At 35.4% G+C, this 18,820-nt stretch overlaps 1 protein-coding gene across 1 annotated transcript in view; it reads right to left on the bottom strand.

Annotated features, from left to right (window-relative positions):
• Positions 1-1,399: 1,399 nt before the first annotated feature.
• The window catches only part of LOC133053037 (probable ATP-dependent RNA helicase DDX4), a 78,442-nt gene continuing 61,021 nt past the window's right edge, over positions 1,400-18,820 (bottom strand). The window contains exons 16-22 of the mRNA XM_061137822.1: positions 18,583-18,712; positions 17,035-17,201; positions 12,662-12,807; positions 5,197-5,296; positions 4,157-4,427; positions 2,798-2,908; positions 1,400-2,146 (exon numbers count right to left, since the gene is read on the bottom strand). Of these exons, the coding sequence (XP_060993805.1) occupies positions 2,060-2,146; positions 2,798-2,908; positions 4,157-4,427; positions 5,197-5,296; positions 12,662-12,807; positions 17,035-17,201; positions 18,583-18,712 (1,012 nt within the window). The 3' untranslated portion in view covers positions 1,400-2,059. The remainder of the gene's footprint in view (positions 2,147-2,797; positions 2,909-4,156; positions 4,428-5,196; positions 5,297-12,661; positions 12,808-17,034; positions 17,202-18,582; positions 18,713-18,820) is intronic.

Below are 18,820 nucleotides of genomic sequence, written 5' to 3'. Positions count from 1 at the left end.
GCTTAATGTCAACTCTCATTCCCAAGTCAAAGGTTTAATATTTAACTGTATTTTTTTGTAGTTGTAATTTTTACATGTCACACAGGGTTGATTTTTAATATGGCATGGGGGTAGGCATCTGGTTATCCCAGATGAATCTGTTGAATGTTCCATTCCTCTTTTAAATTGCAATGCCTCCTTTACTAACCAAAATTCTTGTAACCAGACATACATGTTCAGGAAATGCTGCTTTGGATATTTTAAGTGAATAATAACATACACTTGAAACAGATTATTTTTGTCCCCCTGTGTTTATGTCTCACTTGCTTTATATTAATATTTTGGTTCATTTATTTAATAATTTAGTAAGAATTTCTTACAATCTAGACACAGTAAGTTTTTGTTTGCCCTTCTTCCCTCTTTTTTAAAATTATTACTCTTTAATTTATTTTAATTGGAGACTAATTACAACACTGTGGTGGTTTTTGCCATACATTCACATGAATCAGCCATGCATGTACCTGTGTTCCCCATCCTGACCCTCCCTCCCACCTCCCTCCCCATCCCATCCCTCTGGGTCATCCCACTGCACCAGCCCTGAGCACCCTGTCTCATGCATCGAACCTGGACTGGCGATCTATTTCACATATGATAATATACATGTTTCAATGCTATTCTCTCAAATCATCCCACCCTTGCCTTCTCCCACAGAGTCCAAAAGTCTGTTCTTTACAGCTGTGTCTCTTTTCCTGTCTCGCATATAGGGTCATCGTTACCATCTTTCTAAATTCCATATATATGCGTTAATATACTATATTGGTGTTTTTCTTTCTGACTCACTTAACTCTGTAGAATAGGCTCCAGTTTCATCCACCTCATTAGAATTGATTCAAATGCATTCCTTTTAATAGCTGAGTAATATTCAATTGTGTATATGTACCACAGCTTTCTTATCCACTCGTCTGCCGATGGACATCTAGGTTGCTTCCATGTCCTGGCTATTGTAAACAGTGCTGCGATGAACCTTGGGGTACACGTAGACACAGTAAATTTAAGATACGTAATGGGGGAAGTGAAAAAAAGTTTTCACGCTCAATATTAAAATATCAAAAAATTAATTATGGCAAGAGTGAACAACACTGTTTCTGTTGATATAGTTTGAGCTCAAAGAATGATTTTCATTACTGCATCTGTGTACTAATGTATATTAAACATATTCAATTTATATAAGACTTTTCACTTCATTGGCTTCACAAGACTCAAAATTTCAAAATACAAGAGTTGAGAACTATAATCTGTAACAAGAAAATTTAAAAGTGCTGTTGGAAAACTTAGGGGGGAAAGAGTTTCATCCTTTTTTTTTTTTTTCATTTCTTTTTATTAGTTGGAGGCTAATTACTCTACAATATTGTAGTGGTTTTTGTCATACATTGACATGGATCAGGGAGAAGGCGAGGGTGGGATGTTTCTAGAGAACAGCATCATCCTTTATTTTTAAGGAGAAGTCTGTATATTATAAATACAAACAGTTGTATCATTGAGTACAGAGTTCACGTTGCAAACATTCAACCATGTTCATCACACATCTGATGATATAAAATCAAAATTGCTTTTAAAAGCTTGTCTTTCACTGTTTCTATCATGAAAATCATGTCATTACATTTCAGTGACACACTATTGTTTAAAGGCTCCTTTTAAGCAATAATAGAACCCAATAATTTTTAACCAAAAGTGTATCTTATAATCCTGTTTGCTCTAGGATCAATAAACACTATACTAAGACATGGCATTTAGACATGAGGTATGTCTAAAACCCTTAAAGAATACAATAGAAATAGGCAAGACATTTAGAATGTTTTAATCTTTCTGGTTAACACCATTTGTATTAGTAATTGCATTGTTGTAACTTTTAGCATTTCACATAACTAGTCAGTAATACGGATTTTTTTTTAAGGGTGGGAGTACGAACAGAAGGATAGGAGATGCAAGGTTTCATACTTCTGTTTTAAAAAATCAAAAATCAAAACTACTTTCTTCTCTGCATCAAAACTGTACCACAAACTTGCAGGTCATTTTCGTTTTAATCCCATGACTCATCATCTACTGGATTAGGAGCTTGTGATGAAGACAACCCTGCTGTGTTCAAAGAGCTCCTGCGGAGGTAATTCTTAAAAAAGAAACAAACAAACATTTAATTTTATGTAGCGTTCAAGTTACACTACCTAGACTGATAGCAAGGACTCAAGCTGTCTACCATTTCTTCCCCAAACAAAAAATTTCATTCTCACTGAATCCAATCTATTTGACAAAAGGTCCATATCAACCTAGGAAGTTTAAATTGCAGAGTATTTCAAGAAAAAAATGTAAGCCAATAGTTTTGGCAAATGGAAAACAAAGCTCTTCACTTTAATGAATAAGCATAAATACTTAATGACTAGTATGCCCATTGTTTCTGTATAAAAATTATGTTGCCTAGACTGACACAATAGAAAAGATATGTAACCACACTGCTATTATCTCATCTTACCTAATAATGTGGTCAGAATTAAAAAAATAAAGAATTACTACGAAAATCTCAGAAGATCCTAAATTAGAATTTAAAATGGGAAAGGAAAGTGTTTGAGCATAATTAAATTAAATCCCTCCCCTTTAAGACCAAAACTATATATGTACATAAAATTTTTAGAGAAACATTAATCTTCCAAGCTTGAAAATAATGGCTTAAGTTATTGTTATAGTTACTTCACAATATTAAGCGCAACATTTACAAAGAGTAAATAACAAAAAGCCAATTTCTAAATTTTCCCCCTCAACTAACCTTTCTGGTATCAACTGGTGCAACCACATTTCCTCTTGTCCTACCACTGAAGCCAGGACCATATGTACTAAAGGCAATTTCTTCTAACCAGGCAGGAACATCCTGTTGAGCCTTAAAAAAAAATTAACTTCATAAACAACATGCATAAAGTCTCAAAAGATTTACATGTTTACTTTTCCTTCAAAAAAGCAAGAGAGTTCTACAAAAACATCTTCTTCTGCTTTATTGACTACACCAAAGCCTTTGACTGTATGGATCACAACAAACTGTGGAAAATTCTGAAAGAGATGGGAATACCAGACCACCTGACCTGCCTCCTGAGAAATCTGTATGCAGGTCAAGAAGCAACAGTTAGAACTGGACATGGAACAACAGACTGGTTCCAAATAGGAAAAGGAGTACGTCAAGGCTGTATATCATCACCCTGCTTATTTGACTTATCTGCAGAGTACATCATGAGAAACACTGGGCTGGATGAAGCACAAGGTAGAATCAAGATTGCCCAGAGAAATATCAATAACCTCAGATATGCAGATGACACCACCCTTACAGCAGGAAGCAAAGAAGAACTAAAGAGCCTCTTGATGAAAGTCAAAGAGGAGAGTGAAAAAGTTGGCTTAAAGCTCAACATTCAGAAAACTAAGATCATGGCATCCAGTCCCATCAATTCATGGCAAACAGATGGGGAAGCAATGGAAACAGTGAGAGACTTTATTTTTTGGGGCTCCAAAATCACTGCAGATGGTGACTACAGCCATGGAATTAAAAGATGCTTGCTCCTTGGAAGAAAAGCTATGACCAACCTAGATAGCATATTAAAAAGCAGAGACATTACTTTGCCAACAAGGGTCTGTCTAGTCAAAGCTATGGTTTCTTCAGTAGTCACGTAAGGATATGAGAGTTGGACTTTAATGAAAACTGAGTGCCGAAGAATTGATGCTTTTGAACTGTGGTGTTGAAGAAGACTCTTGAGAGTCTCTTGGACTGCAAGGAGATCAAACCAGTCAACCAGGAAATCAGTCCTGAATATTCATGGGAAGGACAGATGCTGAAGCTCCAATACTCTGGCCACCTGATGTGAAGAAGTGACTCATTGGAAAAGACCCTGATGCTGGCAAAGAGTGAAGGCAGGAGGAGAAGGGGACGAAAGAGTTGGCATCACCAACTCAATGAACATGAGTTGGACTAAGCTCTGGGAGGTGGTGATAGACAGGGAAGCCTGGCATACTGCAGTCCATGGAGCCTCAAAGAGTCGGACATGACTGAGCAACTGAACTGAAAATCCATATATATAAAATGTCCGCTTTCAATGACAAGGCAAGAACACTATCCACTCAGTTTTAAAAATTAAAAACTTACATCTGATAGCACTTTCACTAGAGGCTGTGCTAAATGGCTATCTGATTCCAGATCAAAAAAGGAAATAGCTCTGCCAGTATTTCCACAACGACCAGTACGCCCAATTCGATAAACATATTCATCAATGGTAGAAGGAAGATCAAAATTAATAACATGCTGAACATTTTCAATATCCAGCCCTCGTGCAGCTACTGAAGTAGCAACAAGAACGGGGCACTTTCCACAGTGGAAATCTCCAAGAGCTTGCTCTCTTTCTCTCTGTTCACGATCACTTGAAAGAAAACAAAGCATGTATTAGAACAGCCCTTAAGAAAATTATTAAAGAGAACCATTACAGTTCAACGGATAGATTTTTTTAATAACAGTAAAAAAAATAGCAACATTTAACATTAATGTCTACTTCTTACATACAAAGTATTATACTAATTTCTTTGAAGTCATCATTTAATTCTCACAATAACACTTTGAGGTTAGGACGATTAACCCCATTTGCAGATGAAGTAAGGTGACAGCTAATACCTACAGCCAAAATACAGACTCAAATATGACAAACATCAAATCTTACCCACTAATAAACTCTGTCTCGTTTTGACAAAAAATAAACAACTACCTGATCAAATGCTTTCTCAAAAATTACTGATTTTTTAAAAGTATAATCTCTGAATTCTACATATTCACTGATTAATATTTTAGATCTTCTAGTAAAGTGCCAATGAAATTGTGTTAATATGACATTTTTGAGGACTCCAATGGAAAAAAATCTCAAGCATGGAATAGATTTAGCTGAATAAACACCTAGATCTAAGGATCAGAGAGACTTTTAAGTGAGATCGCTTGACAATCATGATGAGGAACCTAAGATACTTCTAACTCACCCATCCCTGCCACTTGGTTCTTATAAAACTTAAAAGATGAAGAATAATAGTTAGATCTTGAAATCCTAATTCCAGGATTTTCTACTAGTTAAATATACCAACATTTCTTAACAAACGGCAAATAGAAGTTCCCTCCTTACTAGGAAATCATCATAACCTACTCACCCATGAATACTTGTTGTTGATATTTTTTCTTGACAAAGCAAAGTGGCAATAAAATCTGCTTTTTTCTTAGTTTCAACAAAGACCATAGTTCTTTCATCACCTACAGACAATGAAACATTCAAATTACAAAATTAGGAAAAGAAAAAAATGCATAGGGTGAGTAGGAAACTGTCTTATCCACCACTATATTCCCAGCACCTAAACTCAGGCCTGATAGGTAAGAGCAATTCCAATATTTCCTGAGTGGATGAATGTCAAAGATCGAGAGACAAGGACTTTTTTCTACTTTATGACTAAAGAAAAAAAAAAAGAAAGAAAAACAGCTGCTTGCCCTTTGCCTTCATAGGCCAACCAATAAGTAGAGACTTAGGGAAAGATAAATGGTATCTACCTGCCAACTCTTAGCAGTTCCAAATTTGGCTCAGGCCCTTCATTTCCCTCTCTATAAATAAACATCTTTGTTCGTCCCATGGTCATAGACTCTTTTATTCTACCTTGACTGCCAGAGGCATTCATAACAATTGCATTCAACCCAGGGCTGACAAACTCGACAATATTCTATGTTTCAACATTATCTCAATTCAAACCCCTTAATCCCCAATATGAGGCATCTTTGATTTCTTTCTCCAGAAATAAGAGGACTCTGCTAACAGATCAGATATGTACACTGGAGAAAGAAACCAAAGATGCCTCATATTTTTGTGTCTGAACAACTGGAGTGAGTCTGAGTCACTCAGTCGTGTCTGATTGTTTCCTTGTGACCCCATGGACTATAGCCCACCAGGCTCTTCTGTCCTTGGAATTCTCCAGGCAAGATACTGAATGGAACTTCCTAAGTGACATAGTAGGATTGCAAGAAAGGGAGGTGTTACAGGTGACATTTAATCTCAGATATCAGACACCCAGGTAGGAAATCAAGAGAATAACTGGTACTCACAGTAATAAATGAGCTATATCCTTGAGACATAGTCATTTTATTAATGAGTCATCATTTTATGTTTTATCAAAAATTAATCTTTCAACAGTTTTGGAGATCATCCATCAAGATGCCCAATGCCACAACTGATTCATTTGATACAGTCAGGTACATAATACTACTATGCAGCTTAAAGCCCTGATCTCATCTTTTCCTGGTCCCCCAGTGTGAATCCCAAAATGGTAATAAAAATTTAACTCCGCTGACACTTTCTCTGTTTTTCCCTCTTCTAAAAAGTTCGGATTTTTTCCTAGTTCAGGTAATAAGCTATATCCCTTCAGTGGCAGAGATAATGAAAATTTAGTTTTATGATCAGACCATTTTGTGATCTCTGTAGATGGATTAATGAATTACAACTACTTATTCTGTGAGGTGAAAAATAATACAGAATTCATTTTGCTGGTCCATTATGAACTAAAGTTAATTAAGAATCTAAAAAGAATACTAGCTCTGGTAGGCAAATTGCAGTTTTTTGTATTTCTGTGTACATTCTTGACCTATAGCTTAAGCGACAGAACTGAAGCTATCAGCTCTTTATGTATCTATAATTCAGAAAGAGGTTTATCTACCACTGTACATAATCTTTATGTTAATACTCTATGGACAAGTATTAACAAACATAAAGCCTCTTAAAGGAGCTCAATTCTGACTGGTTTACACAGATAAATTAGAGAATTTATAGAAATCCATAATTCTAAAAACTATGATTCTAAAAATTCCAGAAATCTAAAAGTCCCAGAAAATAGAGAAATTGACTCACAATACGCTAACTATTGGAGAAGGAAATGGCAACCCACTCCAGTATTCTTGCCTGGAGAATCCCATGGACAGAGGAGCCTGGCAGGCCATGGTTCATAGGGTCACAGAGAGTGGGACATGACTGAAGCCACTAAGCACCCACTCTATATCAAATTAAAAACTCTTCCTATAGCAACTAAGCAGAAATATTGTAAGATTCCAAGTTCTCATAAATAAGTGAAACTTTTGATAAACAAGACTAACTTAATAACTTTGGTTTTAAAAATATGCATGTCCTTGCTCCAATTTATCAGTGTTAAGTAGAAAACAAACATATCTTACTTTACTTGGGTTTTTCTAATGTATGAAGATTTGCCAATCAAATTAATATTCTACATAATGTTTAACTGTATGAAAATGTAAATCTGTGTTCAACTAAACTGACTATTCAACATTATCTACTGTTTTGCATACTGTCATCTGAAGATTATTTCCAGGATCTTATCTTTATGGTTAAGTTAAAACAGTAGACTATACTGAGTTAATTAAATTGATGATCACTGAATATTTAGGATAGAATTTGCTTGTTATTTTTCATATATTATAGAGAGGAAATATCTTTGAGTCATAATAAGGAAGATACTGAATTTTGCTACTTTAAGTGTAAAAGGATATGTGTGGTGTAGAAAGTAGGATAGAAAGTTCATGAGTTCTGGAAGTCAGCCTCAATGTCTCTGTATGGTATCTCTCAACTGTCCATCCCTGCCTCTAGTTTTCTCTATGAAACAGAAGTGAACTTTGGTTAAAAGTAATAATTAACCTAAGTGGTCGAGACTATACAAGGAGTAATACTGACCAAGAGGTATAAACTGTTTTTTTTTTTTTTTTAATTTTTTTTTCATTTATTTTTTTTTAGTTGGAGGCTAATTACTTTACAATATTGTAGTGGTTTTTGTCATACATTGACATGAACAGCCATTTTTGCATTTATTTTTCAAGGAAAGAAAAAGCAAAATTTCCCTAAAGTTGCAGCTCTCAAAATTTTGGTCTATGACTCTTTTAAACTCAAAAATTATCAACAATCCCAAAGAGTTTTAGCTACGTGGGTTGTTAACAACTAACATTTACAACCCTGAAAACTAAAACAAAAAAGTTTTTTTAAATATTTACTGGAACATTCTGCATGTTAAAATAATTTTAGTATAATTATGAAAATTGTTTTTACCTCACAGACTCCTTGAGAGCATCTCAGGGAACCTGAGAAGGATTCATTTTGTCCTAAAGTGTCAGTTTGTTCCAGAATATGAAAAATGCACAATGAAAGATAAAACTTGGAAACTGAATTTTATACCAGTTTATAATATGTGACTATTAAAAAAAAAAAAAAAAGCTATGTGCTTGTCTTAAGTCACTTCAGTGGTGTCCGACTCTTTCCGACACCATGGACTGTAGCCAGCCAGGCAACTCTGTCCATGGGATTCTCCAGGCAAGAATACTGCAGTGGGCTGCCATGTCCTCCTCCAGGGGGCATCTACGTGACCTAGGGATCAAAACCGTCTCCTGCATATCCTACACTGCAGGCTGATTCTTTACCACTGAGCCACCAGGAAAGCCCCCCAAAAAAAGAAAAAAAAAAAGGATGAAATATGTTAAAATGTTAACAAATTCAATCAATTTGCATGGAACTATTTCCTGATTTCCTGTTTAATGCCTTTACTTACAATATGAAAGGTTCTTCTTTCTTCTTTCTGTTCCTTATAATCAGCCTATATAGCAGAGATTCTTTTGACTTTATTATGTCTTTGGTTGTTTAAAGAGAAAAAGACCTTTATGAAAGAGCTTTTGTTCTTTATAACCACGTTATCTTCTACTCTTATTTTTAAATGCTTTGTCACTTCAATTAAATTACTGCCTAAGAACTAAGTAATCTTACACTAGTAAAATGTTCAACTCTCTTCTGACAACTTTTGATTTTGTCTTTTTTAAGATCAGCTATAAATTTAGACCTAACAAAAGCAAAAGATATTAAGAAGAGGTGGCAAGAATACACAGAAGAACTGTACAAAAAAGATCTTCACGACCCAGATAATGACGATAGTGTGATCACTCACCTAGAGCCAGACATCCTGGAATGTGAAGTCAAGTGGGCCTTAGGAAGGATTCACTACAGACAAAGCTAGTGGAGCTGGTGGAATCCCAGTTGAGCTATTTCAAATCCTGGAAGATGATGCTGTGAAAGTGCTGCACTCAACATGCCAGCAAATTTGGAAAACTCAGCAGTGGCCACAGGACTGGAAAACATCAGTTTTCATTCCAATCCCAAAGAAAGGCAATGCCAAAGAATGCTCAAACTACCGCACAACTGCACTCATCTCACATGCTAGTAAAGTAATGCTCAAAATTCTCCAAGCCAGGCTTCAGCGATACGTGAACCGTGAACTTCCAGATGTTCAAGCTGGTTTTAGAAAAGGCAGAGGAAGCAGAGATCAAATTGCCAGCATTCACTGGATCATCAAAAAAGCAAGAGTTTCAGAAAAACATCTATTTCTGCTTTATTGACTATGCCAAAGCCTTTGACTGTGTGGCTCACAATAAACTGAGGAAAATTCTGAAAGTGATGGGAATACCAGACCACCTGACCTGCCTCTTGAGAAATCTGTATGCAGGTCAGGAAGCAACAGTTAGAACTGGACATGGAACAACAGACTGGTTCCAAATGGGAAAAGGAGTATGGCAAGGCTGTATACTGGCACCCTGCTTATTTAACTTATATGCAGAGTACATCATGAGAAACACTGGGCTGGAGGAAGCACAAGCTGGAATCAAGATTGGCAGGAGAAATATCAATAACCTTAGATATGCAGATGACACCACCCTTATGGCAGAAAATGAAGAAGAACTAAAGAGCCTCTTGGTGAAAATGAAAGAGAAGAGTACAAAATTGGCTTAAAGCTCAACATCCAGAAAGCTAAGATCATGGCATCTGGTCCCATCACTTCATGGCAAATAGATGGGGAAACAGTGGAAGCAGTGGCTGCTGACTTTATTTTTCTGGGCTCCAAAATCACTGCAGATGGTGACTGCAGCCATGAAATTAAGAGACGCTTACTCTTTGGAAGAAATGTTATGACCAACCTAGATAGCTTATTAAAAAGAAAGACATTACTTTGTCAACAAAGTCCATCTAGTCAAGGCTATGATTTTTCCAGTGGTCGTGTATGGATGTGAGAGTTGGACTGTGAAGAAAGCTGAGCATCGAAGAACTGATGCTTTTGAACTGTGGTGTTGGAGAAGACTCTTGAGAGTCCCTTGGACTGCAAGGAGATCCAAACAGTCTATCCTAAAGGAGATCAGTCCTGGGTGTTCATTGGTAGGACTGATGCTGAAGTTGAAACTGCATTACTTTGGCCACCTGATGTGAAGAGCTGACTCACTTGAAAAGACCCTGATGCTGGGAGGGATGGGGGGCAGGAGGAGAAGGGATGACAGAGGATGAGATGCCTGGACGGCATCACCGAGTCGATGGACATGAGTTTGAGTAAACTCTGGGCGTTGGTGATGGACAGGGAGGCCTGGCGTGCTGCGGTTCATGGGGTCAGAGAGTCAGACACGACTGAGAGACTGAACTGAACTGAACTGATACTACTATGAAATAAGGAAACCTATACATTTTAAAAGCAGAAGAGGAAAGCTACCAGATTTAAGTTAATGATTAGAGAGATAAATTTATATGAACAAAATATATAAAATATGATATGCAGCATAACATTTCTATGCAAAGTAAAAAGAACCCAAGAATAATAAATTATGAACTATAAAACATTTACCCTTTCAAATAATATAGAAGTATACCAATAGTGCTTACATGCTGACCTCAAAGGTTTCCCAAAGGGAAACCAGCACTTTTGAAACACTATCTTCAGCTGAATTATTCTCAAACGTCATTCCATAAATTCACATATAAAAAGTTTTAAGCACTTGTCTTCCCAGTGCACCAAAGTGCTCGGGGCTGGTGTACTGGGAAGACCCAGAGGGATCGGGTGGAAACGGAGGTGGGAGGGGGGATCAGGATGGGGAATACATGTAAATCCATGGCTGATTCATGTCAATGTATGGCAAAAACCACTACAATACTGTAATTAGCCTCCAACTAATAAAAATAAATGAAAAAAAAGTCTTAAGATAATTATACTACAAATGTACTCTAACTTCACCAAAACCATGTATTACTCATCTCCTGTTGCACTTGGAACTTCAATTTATACTGGGCATGTTATCTGACATCTCTGTATTTCAGTGCCCACAATCTTAAAATGAGGATGACAAACCCCACCCTCAGAAGGTTGTTTTGTGAATTAAATGAGTGAACACATGTAAAACAATCAGAGTAGTATATGGCCCAGAGCAAATATTATTTTGCATGCAACAGTACATGCTATAAAACATATCATGAAGTAAAAATAATAACATTTCTCAAACTCAATATGAATATTTGTTTTTTTTTTTTTTATTAGTTGGAGGCTAATTACTTCACAACATTTCAGTGGGTTTTGTCATACATTGATATCAATCAGCCATAGAGTTACACATATTCCCCATCCCGATCCCCCCTCCCACCTCCCTCTCCACCCGATTCCTCTGGGTCTTCCCAGTGCACCAGGCCCGAGCACTTGCCTCATGCATCCCACCTGGGCTGGTGATCTGTTTCACCGTAGATAATATACATGTTGTTCTTTCGAAACATCCCACCCTCACCTTCTCCCACAGAGTTCAAAAGTCTGTTCTGTACTTCTGTGTCTCTTTTTCTGTTTTGCATATAGGGTTATCGTTACCATCTTTCTAAATTCCATATATATGTGTTAGTATGCTGTAATGTTCTTTATCTTTCTGGCTTACTTCACTCTGTATAATGGGCAAAAAGTTTTTTTTTATATAAAACTCAGAAAAAACTGAAGACTAGAAGCCTTTTAAAAGCATTTCCAAATCAACTTTTTCTTATTGTTGGAAATTAGACAGCTTCTTGCCTTTTTATTCCCCATTCCTAACACTGACTTCAAACTGAAACAGACAATTAAAATGGAGGATGAGGAGAAAGGATCCATATAATACATTTAGCCTGTGAGGCAACAAAAAATATTAAAATGGCCATATTATAAAATTTTATTTCTAGGCACAAACCAAAGCTATCTCAATCAAACAAAGAAATACAACTTTCCATAAAAACTGACTTTTTTTGAAGGGAGGGATAGAGTTTCTCATTAACATTGTAAGGAATAGAATTAGACCTTTAAAATCCCTTCTAGCTCCAAAATTCTTTGACTATATGAATACAGGAAGCCTTAGAGAGCAAAAACTGGGAATTAGAAATACAGCAAAGTTAGTACTTTTAGTGGAGTAAATACAGCTTGATGTAAAGATACGTTACTAATCCTTTCTATTTTCTAAAACAAGAACATATATATTTCTGCTGGAATAGTTTTTGGTCAAGCACTGTTAAAAGTCTCAAACTCCTCCTATTTTTTTTAACATTTATAGAGGAGAAAGGACTATGCTGCTGCTGCTAAGTCACGTCAGTCGTGTCCAACTCTGTGTGATCCCATAGACGAATCAAATCATAATAAACAGAACTTTAGAGGAAGAAGAAACAGTGAAAACTTATTTAACTCATGCCAAATAATCTTAAAGTCATTTCTAAAAGTAATTTTTGTAAAAATCAAAATCATGACAAAAGATAATCAACATAAGATATACCTATGTTTTGTAGAATTTCAACAAGTTTTTCTCTTTTTGAGTACTGGCCAACTTGAAGAATGGTCTGCTGAACATCTGTACATGCGCCACCCACTTGTCCAACGGCAACAAACAAATAATTTGACTTTAAAAACTTCCCAGCCAACCTTGAAAGACAAAAGAGTAATCCATAACTTATTCTGTTCTATTAATAATAATAATATTCACTGAATTTCTGCAAGTGTTACTTCAACATTTATAAGCCAGATTATAACTTTTATAAGCCAGATTATAACAGTCATAATAAGAGATGGTAAATATTACATCATCCAAGTATTACGTTCAAATATCATTGTAAAATGTTAGCATTTTTTCAAAACATTTATTACAAATGAAAAAGTCTGTGTCAAATGATGGGTAAGTAATTTCAACTGGAAGCCCCGACCACATGAAACTATACAAAATGTGTATACAACAATAATAAAAATATGCTAAACTATCAGACTACAACAAGAGGAATTTTTTAATTAAAGATTAAAATGCAAACCTACAGCAAAAATTCTGTTCTTCATTCATCACCTTCATATATGTTATTTAAAAGAGCTGTCCCTGAAAATATGAGCTGTTAAATTAGTATACTCCAAATGAACTATAATATTCTGAGCAAACCAGATCTTAAGTCAATGCTTTTCACATCATGACACAGAAAATGATAATACCTGTAGAGCATAACTGGTGAAAAAAACGAGACCAGGTGAACAGACCAGGGGCTAGGCCACACCAAGCTGCAGATGCTCTCCCCAAAGTTTGAGGGTATCAGCATCCTGACACACACACGATTCACGGATAATATATCATGAAGAAGCCCTGCTTTAGATCACAGAAACATGGGGTGGGGAGAAGTGGAATTGCCAATTACAGAGCAAGTTTGGGAGGAAAAAAGAGAGGTCATGGAGCAGTCCTCCTCTCTCCTACATAGTGATTTCTTACTTTCTAGTCATCTCCTAGCATATCAAGAAAATAGCTCAAACTCTGCAGATCTAGAATCTTAATAAATCACTGCTGCTTCTTTTTCATCTGCTCTCTTACCATAAAAGAAAAACTTCTTGTTCATACACTACTTCTAGAGTCAAGAACCCTTTCATCCAGGCACAAACCTTGACATTATCTGAAATTCTTAATTATCAATCATCCTTTACACTCATTAAAATATATACTGAGTGCCTCATGTGAGGTATATGTGGTATAAGGTACTGTGTGTATAAAGATGAATATGATGGTCTCTGCCTGTGTTGCTCATATCAAACAGCATAAATATAGCTATATAAACGCAATTACTATAATTTAAAAATATTTTATTAAGTTTAATATTTACATGTTTTAATTAGTCAATGCTTTACTACAGTAAGTTAGTGCTACAATAGTTAACATTGATTGGACCTTACTATATTACAAGAAAACTGCAAAGTGTTTTAAAGAGTTTCTTTCAAAAGACAGAGGGTTCCTTTACAAGACGGGCAGGAAATGGATGAAATGATGTCTATTAATTCATGTCATGAATTAATGTCTACTGATTCATGTCAATGTAAGGCAAAAACCACTACAATATTGTAAAGTAATTAGCCTCCAAGGAATAAATATAAATGGAAAAAAACTAAAAAAATAAAAAGAACCATTAAAAATAATTAAAAAAAAAATAAACCTTTTTTAAAGTTTTTTTTTTTTTTTTTTTGTAAAAAAGAGTCTTCAAGTTTAAAGCTTGATCTAAGGAAGCAGCAAGCAAGAACATGAAATAGGGATGACTAAGGAAAAGCATTCTATGCAGAAGGAAAGAAGAAATAAGGATAAATAATGAAGAGGAACAGAATTTGGCTTGTGTAGCCAATAGAAAATACTCTAAATAAACCAGAAAAACATGATTCCAAGGAATAAAGTGGCAAATGAGGCAAAAATTGTCACATATAGAAGTATTTAAAAGTTGGTTAGTCTGTGGAAATGGAAAGACATGGGAGAATTTATTTTAAATAAATGGCTATAAAATCAGACTTAGTTTTGCAATTTTAACAGCCCAAAGGTCAAACTACAGACATCTTAGAAAGCTACTATCAATGAGCAGAGGGGAACTGAAAAGGACCTAAAATAAGGTGGTAAACAGAGAAGAAACTAACAAATTTGCAATATTTTAGAGATAACTGCCAAGTTGAATACTTTTGAAGAGCAGAGTTAAAGGAATATGAGGGAGGAATCAACATGCTTCAAATGACTTTGGTTTCAAAAGACCTCGAAGCCAACAAGGAAAACTGGAAAGATAAAAACAGGGAGTTGAAGAAGAGGTTCAATTTTGTACCTGATGAACATGAGTTACTGGTAATTCATCGAAGAGGAAAAATAATCCTGAAGAGTTAAATCTAAAAGTCTGAAGCCGAGGAGAGAGATTAAGCATACAGGTAATAATCAGGCTGTTTTTTTTTTTAATATTAACTTATACAAGTTCTTCATGTATTTTGAATATTAATCCCTCATTGAACATATTGTTTACAAATATCTTCTCCCAATCAGCACACTGTCTTTGGGTTTCTTCATGATTTCTTTCATAGCGTAAGACGAACAACCCAATTTTTTTTAAATGGGCAGAGGTCCTGAATAGACATTTTCCCAAATAAGACGTACAGATGGCCAATAGGCACATGAAAAAATGCTCAATAACACTAATCATCAGGGAAATGCAAATCAAAACTACAATGAGATATCACCGCACTCCTGTCAGAATGGCTATTATCAAAAAGACAAGAAATAACGAGGGTTGGCAAGATGTGCAGAAGAGAGAATCCACATGTACTGATGGTGGGAGCGTAAACTGGTACAGCCACTATAGAAAACAGAATGGGCATTTTTCAAAAAATTCAAAATAAAACTACCTTAGGAAGCAATTCCACTACTGAGTAGATATCTGAAGAAAATGAAATCACTAAAATGAAAAGATACCTGTTTCCCAATGTTCATAGCAGCATTATTTACAATAGACAAGATATGAAAACAACCTAAGTGTCCATCAACAGATGAATGGATAAAGAAGATGTGGTACACACACACACAATGGAATATTACTCAGCCATAGAAAATAATGAAAATTTTGCCATCTTCAATAACATGGATGAATCCGGAGGTTAATTATACTTAGTAAAATATGTCAGAAAAAAGCAAATACTGTATGGTTTCACTTGTAAGTGGAATCTAAAAAATAAAACGAAGTGACAAACATAACAAAACAAACAGACTCAGATATTGAGAATAAACCAATGGTCACCAAAAGGGAGGGGGCCAGGAGAGTAGTAAAAGAGGTGAAACGGATTGAGTTACACACTATGCGGTATAAAATAAGTTACAAAGACAGAATGTACAGCATAAGGAACATACTTCACATTTTATAACTTTGTATGGAATATATTTTATAAAATATTAAATTACTAAGTTGTACACTTGAAACTAATGTAAGATTGTAAATCAACTGTACTTCAATCAAAAATTACAGGTATAAGTTTGGGAGTGCATACAGGTAGAAATGCAAGCCAAGGATATGGATGCCACAATGGTTCAGGGAATATGCAGAATGTGAAAAATGGACTTCAGATGGAATAATAGGCAATTTATAACATTTAAAAGCAGATAGTAAAGCAATCATTCGGTAGGAACCAAAGATCTTTATGGAGTATGTGGGTCTGGGAACCAAGGGATACAAGCTAGAGTGGCCCATTTACCATCACTCCCAGTGACCCACATACTGTGCTCACTGCACCAACTGTAAGTATTGGAGGTCTTGGTTCCCAAAGGGAGAAGAACAGTTCCACCAGAGAAAACAGGAGTTTTACTGAACTGTATAAGCCAGACCTGCTGTGTGGGTACTTCAGGTTCCCTCTTGCTAAGGGATTAGCAGGCAGAAAGAAGAGTCACCATTCTAGCAGGAATAGGTCATGCGAACCTCAGAACTCACAGACCACACAGTGTATATATGATACTCAGATATCTGTCAACAATTAGTACACACATTTTCTAACACAAGTTCAATTCCCCCAAACTCTATAATTTGGGGTCAAAGAGGGGGCACCACCATAAAAATAATTTCATTTAGTAAGCACTTACTAAATCCTGGCGAGGTGCTACGTGCTCTCATGTTCTCACTCACACAACCACATACACTCTAATAAAATGTGATGCTAATGCAAAGCCAGGAATTAAGGTAAGAAACAATGAAAAATATAGTAAACTTTTTAGAAATACTTTTCCTTTTAAACTATCCATGTTATAATCTCTCAAGAATAAGATATTCACATTGTTTCTCCTGCTGTAAAAGCATTTTAGTACACAGCAGCCACTTCTAAGAAGAAAAAATTTACCTTTGAATTTCTTCTGGAAAAGTTGCACTGAACATAAGGGTCTGACGCTGTTCCTTTGATGGCATTCCTGGGCAGGAAATTAACTTTTTCATCTCTGGTCCAAAACCCATATCCAGCATGCAATCAGCTTCATCCAAAACTAAGTATTTGACTTGTCTGAGACCAATCTTTTAGGATATTTTCAAGGGTTAGAGCAGAGAATGCATACTAGTTAGTACAGTAGTTGATATATTAAATGAAAATATTCTCATCAAGTCTAACTATTAATATATTCTCAAAGATGAAGATTAGAAATCAATGCATACAATGATGAGACCACTGTTATGGTTAGCTAGTAGTATTAGTGTTCATTTCATTTCTCAATTTTGTCTTATAAAACATTTCATAAAACTGAAAGAAACCAAAACATTTAGATCAGTATTACACAATAGACCTTTCTGTAATCACTTAACTATTCTATATCTTCAATATTAGCCAGGAGCCATATGCAGCTATTAAGCACTTGAAATGCAGTTAGTGTGCCTGAAGAATGAACTTTTAATTTTATATCAGTTAAAATGTAAATATCCACATGTAGCTAGTGACTACTGTATTGGACAGCACATATCTAGATTATATCATCTGATCAAGTCAGGCTATTTAGTGTAAGAAATAAAATTTCTTAACAGCATGACATTATCAAATGGCCTATAACTGACAAATTTATTTCTAATGCCTTTAAACCCTTAATAAATCCCCGATTCTCTAACCACTCAGCAACAAATGGAAAACTTTTCTTACCTATCATGAATATTTAGTGCTAAAAACAGAAGCACATATTTGCAAAAAGAAAACAAGTGATTTTGTTACCCTATGGAAGATGGGAAACAAGGTGCGAAATCAAGGTGAATTTCTCTGGATACTCTTAATAAGTACCATAAGAAAAATTCCTTTCTGCAGAAAGAGCATATTTTTAATAATCCCTTTAAAGAACAGCCTTAAAAAGCAAATCAGGGTCATGAAAGTGAACTGAAAATACTGATACAGAGATGTAATAATGTGGTATGTGAATACTGAAAATAAATAGCCCTAAAATCGCTCTCCAAAGACAGAAACTTAACAATCCTGGATAATATCACTCTCACACTTAAAATAGGAGACACAATTACTGATACCACAAAGGTTTTCTTCCAGGGGAAAAAAAAAAAAGATTTCCTCAAGACATATACGAAACTAGAAAAAAGCATTGACTTCATTTTTCTCCCAGTAGAGTGGGTCTAGGATATGGATTCTGGATTCAGCTCCAGATTCTAACCCTATCACTTACTAGAGCTAACTTAGAGATTAAAATAAATTACATAATCTCACTAAAAGTTTGTTTTCCCAAGTATAAAATGGAAAATACTATTTACCTATTTGTATTAAAAGAAAGCATTCAAGGAATCAGATGGGAGCCTAATATACAAATGGTGCTGTAATGAACATACATGTCTTTACACAAGTTTCTCTCTTTCCCAAACAAAACAATTACTAGTCAATCTCACAACACTGTATCCCTCTAGAGCTTACCTTTTCTTTGCCTATGATATCCATCAGTCTCCCAGGAGTAGCACATAATATATTACAGCCTTGTACTATTTGTCGAATTGAATGCCTCAACTGGGTTCCCCCATATGTGACAACTGCTCTTACGCAAGTCCTATTGACAATAAAAATAAATGTCATTTTCTAGTTGCTTGAAAATTAGTCATTTGTTTTTAATGAGATGTAAAATGAAACCCATGAAGAAAAAGCTAATACATTCAAC

This window comes from Dama dama, chromosome X (genome assembly GCF_033118175.1).
Source record: "Dama dama isolate Ldn47 chromosome X, ASM3311817v1, whole genome shotgun sequence".
NCBI classification, from domain to species: Eukaryota; Metazoa; Chordata; class Mammalia; order Artiodactyla; family Cervidae; genus Dama; species Dama dama.
Note: the sequence above shows the minus strand (reverse complement) of the source record. Positions and strands in the feature narration are given on the sequence as shown.